At 36.5% G+C, this 6,448-nt stretch overlaps 1 protein-coding gene across 1 annotated transcript; it reads right to left on the reverse strand.

Annotated features, from left to right (window-relative positions):
• Positions 1–1,972: 1,972 nt before the first annotated feature.
• LOC134244365 (uncharacterized) lies at positions 1,973–3,852 on the reverse strand. Its single transcript, XM_062726645.1, has 5 exons — positions 3,679–3,852; positions 3,256–3,351; positions 2,953–3,078; positions 2,414–2,552; positions 1,973–2,259 (listed from the first exon to the last, which is right to left on the reverse strand). The coding sequence occupies exons 1-5, from the start codon at positions 3,838–3,840 to the stop codon at positions 2,237–2,239; spliced, it is 546 nt and encodes a 181-aa protein (XP_062582629.1). The 5' UTR covers positions 3,841–3,852; the 3' UTR covers positions 1,973–2,236.
• Positions 3,853–6,448: the final 2,596 nt, after the last annotated feature.

Raw genomic sequence — 6,448 nt, forward strand, 5'->3', positions numbered from 1 at the left:
AAACGATGGAAATGTAACCAGATGGTTTATGCATCGGGATCGAGATGCCTCTCACACCTCGATACGTATACGGATACGGATACTTATACGGATACGTCAGATAGAACAATCTCTAATACAAAACATTTAGTCAAACTAGAGATATCCAGTGTTTAGAGTAAAATACTTTAAGAGTAAGTAATTTGACCTTCCATGTCTTTTCATGGTATTTGAGATATCAGTGTTCAAGATACCGAAGTTTAACTGTACAGCACTGACAGAAAACTACAGAGCCTCTTAGTCACTACATGATAACCTCGATCAATGCTTTACTCCCTCTCCCTTTCTCACCTATAATTACACTACTTATCCCACTTACTTATAGTAGTCAGTTAGTACTTGGATAGTAATAGATACAAAGACAGTACTTGACATGTTCATTTGCTACTTAACCACTTCAATCTCTATAAATCAGCAATTTTAGCTATCATTTAGTCACCTACATGTAGATTACAACCAGGTAATTATATTCACAATTTACTGACTTCTGTCACTATTCTGACCTTAATCACTACCTGCTGACCTTAGGCACTTGGTGATCTCAGCCACAACTTGCTGACCTCAGTCATTACTTGCTGACATCAGTCAACACTTGGTGATCTCAGTCACAACTTGCTGACCTCAGTCAGTACTTTCTGACCTTAGTCACTACTTGCTGACATTAATCACTACTTGCTTACCTTAGTCACTTGGAGACTTAAGTCACCACTTGGTGATCTTAGTGACAACCTGCAGACCTTAATCACTACTTGCTGACCCCTGTAACTACTTGCTGACCTTTATCACTACCTGCTGACCTTAGTCACTTGGTGACTTAAATCACTACTTGGTGATCTCAGGCACAACTTGCTGACATCAGTCACTATTGCTGACCTCAGTCACAAATTGCTGACCTCAGTCAGTACTTTCTGACCTTAGTCACTACTTGATGACCTTAATCATTACTTGCTGACATTCTACTTGCTAGCCACAACTTAGTGGCCTCAGTCACTACTTGCTGATCTCAGTCATTACTTGCTGACCTCAGTCACTACTTGCTGACCTCAGTCACTACTTGCTGACCTCTGTCTCTACTTGCTGACCTCTGTCACTACTTGCTGACCTCAGTCACTACTTGCTGACTTCAGTCGCTACTTCCCGACTTCAGTCACTACTTGCTGACCTCAGTCACTACTTGCTGACCTGTGTCAGTTCTTGCTGACCTCAGTCACTACATACTGACCTTAGTCACTACTTACTGACCTCAATCACTACTCAACATTCCTGTCTTGACCTTGTCACTTTTCTCTAATATACTTTTAAGAACCTCTTACCTCCAATTCCATGAAATCTCCCAGCCCCTCAACTTAAAATTGATTGATTTTATAAAATAACCCCAAAGATTTCTCAATGGGTCATAACAATTACCTGAGTTACAAAGAAAGAATGAACAATTAATAAATTTTACCTCCATTTAAACTGGTAAGCATTTGATTGCACATATCCTAACCAGAAAAAAGATTCCAAGATTTCCTGCCTATCACTCGTGTCCATGAAATCAAATGGCCCAGTGTAAGATATTGTTGCCTTGCTGGTTTTATTCACTTTTCCCTTTTCTTCAATTTTCTTATTTCCCCAGTAAATCAAGCTATTTCATATAATCCCGTTCTAACCTGAGTGGGTTGGGAGTCCATTCTAAAACCGTGTGTGTTCGATATTGATTGCATACTCGATATGTACAACGAGCGGTCAAGTTGAGCCTTATATATATGACACAGCCATGGGAGGAGTTTATATTTAATCCATTCATTTGATTGGCTGAGGTTCTGTTCTAAGTCAGTAAGATCATTTGAATTGTCATGAAGAATGGGCTCTGCTTCGCTCCGCCTGTTCTTCATGACGAAGATTCTTACTATTACATAAGGTAGCAGTAATGAATCAAACAAAGAAGACATCATATATAAAAGGTTTATTGCAAGTTTAGATGTACAGATACCCATGACTGTTTATGGTGAAAGTGTCCCATCACATTCACATTTCTATGCTGACAGTGGACTTGAAAGATTCCCAACATTATAGTCATTGTAACCATGTTAATAATTCCAGCCATGCCTGCATGGTTTTCTAATCCAGTCTCCACTCATTGTCTATGGAATGGTGCACTCATTGTTGGGCTATTAGTTTGATGATCAATCTTTCCTAAAAACCTTACTTTCATTCAGCTGCTTGTACTTTCTTTTTCTATAAAATGAAAAAGATATGAAGTTTAGAAGTCTTGGAATAAAAGAAAAGAAGAGAAAAGTAGCACTTGGGCTTGAAACTACATGTATACAACTGCAATAAAGTATTGATATTGGTGGGGTTCTATAACAAACTTAAAATAAAGATAAATTACTTAAATAAGTCTGTTTTTGGAGTAAAAGGTCAATGTAGGCCACGGAAATAAGATGATCTGAGGGCACGCCCAGTTCCTCCATTAATGCCATGGCAACCTCCTGCCCCTCTTCTAAGGACTGTCCCTCTCTAAGTTCTACCTATCATATTTGAAGAAGGAGACTTTTACCTTTATTATTGAAAAACCTGTAGTTTACATGGTAGTGAGGCTATTTGGTAAAATGCTCATTATATAAATCAGCAGAATGCAAATCCCATGGCAGGTAAAGGGGCCCCCTCTCAGTTTACTTGTAATACTACTTGGTCCAAAGGTAAAATTAAAAATGTTATTGAAATTAATTTTAAAGCTTTTTTGATAAAGTCTTTTTGTCAATTGAGTTTATATAAATTCAGTACATGTACTAATTTCTTTAAGTTAAATATCAGTATACCAATCATATTCAAAATTTTGAATATACTGGGTGGGAGTAAAATGCTGTCATGTTTTAAAATTTGTATTTACTTCCATACAGTTAATTCAAAATATAAAACAAGACATACCTCCAATTCCATAAAGTTCCCCAAACCTTCTACTTGGTCCACATGAATTCTAGTCTGGCCAATCTGAAAGTAGTTCCGCACCTTCTTCAAGATTCCTTTGATCCCAAGAGCTCTTTTCAAAGTTTCCTAGAATTAATTCATAATATACTGCCTCATCAAAAGAAATAAATTCTGTAAAAAAAAACAAACAAAAAACACTGAATCACTAGGAAATCTGTAAAGACCATCTGACTTTGTGTTACTGGTAATCAAATGCTGCTACTCGAGCAATTTAAAAAAGAAGAATGAGGAGGGATTCAATACCTTTAGACCCTCGGGATCACTTATAAAAGAGGTGGCAAAGTCACTCAGCTTCCCCTCTTCCTGATCAGGACGCTCATAAAAACATAACTCTGATCTCTGAAAAATTTACAAGAATAAACTTACAATTAATTACTCACAAGCATATATATTTGTCTTTCTGAAAGACAATAGCATTGCTTTCATGTTCATTCCCATGAATTAACCACACAAATTACAGATTAAAAATATCTGCAAATTATTGGCAAGCAAAAAAAAAATTGAAATAAAGTTTAAAATGAAGTTATAATGAACTAGGTAAAACTGACTAACAGCCAAACTTGCATTTGCTAAGAAAAGTACCACCAATTAAATAAGTATAGGCCTATCAACTCAAGACAAAAATAGAAGTGAAATTTTAATATGTCAGCTTAAAGAGTCCAATACCTTGTTCTCTGTATTTCGTAACTTTAACCTTCCTTGGGGAACATTAAAGAAAATATCCTCTTGAACTAAGACTTCTCCCTCGGATTGGCTTTTAACTTTCACTTTCTCTTTGAATGCTTCAAGGTCAAAAATTTTGGCTTTCACATCAACAGTAAATGGCATGGTACATGTGTATATCCTACAAAATGAAATGAAACAGTACATGAAATTAACGATAAGGACCAAGCAATTATTAATTTATATATCACAATGAAAAGAAATCAAGATTAGAAAATCAAAGGAACAAAATATCGTCATCAAATCTTGAAATTGTACAACCATGACAACACTATGTAAAACAAAAATAAAACGACTCTCATTGGACCTAGTCAATAATAAAATCTGTACATGCAACTTGCATTTATTGGAGTAAGGGAAGGTGCAGCAAGAAAAGTACAGCTGTGTTGTGTCTAATGTAAACAATAGCTGTAAAGGAAGGGAGATGAACCTGCTACAATGCAAAACAAGGAAGTGGTCAGTTCCGGAGAAGTAGACTTGTTTTTCATCTGCATACTTGCATTTATTAATTTTCTCATTTTTGCCCACCCTTACCATAGAGTCCATTGATGAAAAAAAGGTGTTTGCTTAAATTATTGATGGTCGACCCTTATTGATACATGTATATGGCACGCCAAATTCACAAAAATGAGATAAACCTAGTTTCACAATTGATAAACTAGGTTTATCGACTGTAAACTATAGTTTACAAACCGTAAACTATAGTTAACGATTCGTTAAGTATAGTTAACAATTCGTTAAGTATAGTTTTCATCTGTTAAACTATATTTAACGGTCGTTAACTATAGTTTACTAATGCTTATCTAAGTTTATCTGTCTGAATAAAGCATTAACAATAGATTTTGTTGATAAACATAGATTCACGTTTGTAAATTATAGTTTACAATCGTAAACTATAGTTAAGAGTTGTTAATCATAGTTTCACAAATCGTGAAACTATATTTATCAGATCGTTAACTATAGTTAACGGTTTGTAAACTATAGTTTACAAATCGTGAAACTGTATTTATCAGATAATCTATGTTTTGCAACCGCAAATGAATGTTTTCGATGTTAAGTATAGTTTACGGTTGTGAAACATAGATTATCGCGTTAACTATGGTTTACAGATGTAAAATATAGATTAACGTTGTTAAATACAGTTTACAGTCCGTAAACTATAGTTTACAACCGATAAACCTAGTTTATCAATTGTGAAACTATGATTAGCTCATTTTTGTGAATTCGGCGTGCCATACATGTATATTATAGTGATTTTGCTAACTATGAGAAATTGTGACCCCATCCTACGTATTCCAGGGAGCCATGATTTGAACAAACTTGATACTACATCACCTAACTTCGAAGGCTAAGTTGAGCTTTAAATACCCCCCTTTTTTTTAGCTCTACTGGTCAGAGACCAGAAGAGCTTATGCGACAGTAATGCGTCCGGCGTCCGTCCGTCTGTCTTTTTGTCTGTCTGTCTGTTTCAACAATTTTTCAAAATGCTACTCCTCCTACACTTTTGGTCTGATTTCAATATAACTTGGCACACAAGTAGACTACACTGAGATACATAATTCTGTATATCGGTTTCTGATTTCTACGGAAACCCGTTGGTGCCACGTACGAAAAATATTTTATCTGGCGGCCGCCACTTATTATTTGGCGTCCGCCACTTATATATCTGGCGGCCGCCACATAAATTATTTTGCAAAAGGTGAGTGTTATTGTATCTTTATTGGGTTAAGAAGATGGATGTTGACACAGCCGCTGCTTATTGATAAAAAAGTTCATGATATAAAACGAATTCTGAAATATTGGAACACCATTCTTAGAAATCCAGAATGCAAAACTTTATTTAATTTTCAATCAATCATAGCTTACAGCAAACACAAGAATATAGGCGAAGAGATGATCCGGTCTCACCTAAAACTAACACCATGATTTATGTTTGTGACCCCTGATGAGGCCTCTTAATAGCCGAAACTACTTGCATAATTCAAATCAAATATTAATCTGCTCTATACAAAAACATATCTACAATGTAATATAAGTGTTGTTTAGAGTGGCGGGTCCTAATAAATCTCTTACAAGTTTGGTTGATTGATATCGCTAATTTTCGCTTATTTTCACACTGTATCCACCTCTGAAATCACACGTTAAAACATGCGCGCGCATCAGGAAGCAAGGTGTTATCAGATAAATTATGTGGCGGCCGCCAGATATTATGTGGCGGCCGCCAGATAAATATGTGGCGGTCGCCAGATATTATGTAGCGGCCGCCAGGTAAATATATGGCGGCCGCCAGATATTATGTAGCGGCCGCAAGATAAATATGTGGCAGCCGCCAGGTATTATGTAGCGGCCGCCAGATAAATATGTAGCAGCCGCCAGATAAATATATGGCAGCCGCCATATAAATTATTTTGCAGCTGCCATATGAATTTTTTGGCGGCCGCCAGATAATTTTGTGGCGGCCGCCACTTATATATCTGGCGGCCGCCAAATAATAAGTGGTGGTCGTCAGATATATAAGTGGCAGCCGTCAAATAATAAGTGGCGGCCGCGAGATAAAATATTTTTCGTACGTGGCACCAACGGGCTTCCGTAGATTTCCATGAACGGTTTTGCCGTGGATACTGAAAATAGAAATTTCTGTGAAATACTTTTAAAATGGGGTGTTGCTAAAACGCGGAACGGAACAGAAAATTTGTGTCAAACAAATAACATG

The sequence above is a fragment of the Saccostrea cucullata genome, unplaced genomic scaffold (genome assembly GCF_032062105.1).
Source record: "Saccostrea cucullata isolate Sc308-1 unplaced genomic scaffold, CSIRO_AGI_Scuc_v1 ctg2455, whole genome shotgun sequence".
In the NCBI taxonomy this organism is placed as follows: domain Eukaryota; kingdom Metazoa; phylum Mollusca; class Bivalvia; order Ostreida; family Ostreidae; genus Saccostrea; species Saccostrea cuccullata.

Bases quoted from the DNA above. Each gene is read 5' to 3' on its own strand.
- LOC134244365 (XM_062726645.1), bottom strand. From the start codon at position 3,840: ATGCCATTTACTGTTGATGTGAAAGCCAAAATTTTTGACCTTGAAGCA. The intron at 3,079-3,255 runs GTATTGAATCCC...AATTAATTCTAG, and splicing joins GTGATCCCGAGGGTCTAAAG to GAAACTTTGAAAAGAGCTCT. The intron at 2,260-2,413 runs GTAATTTATCTT...TTCATTTTATAG, and splicing joins CCAAAAACAGACTTATTTAA to AAAAAGAAAGTACAAGCAGC.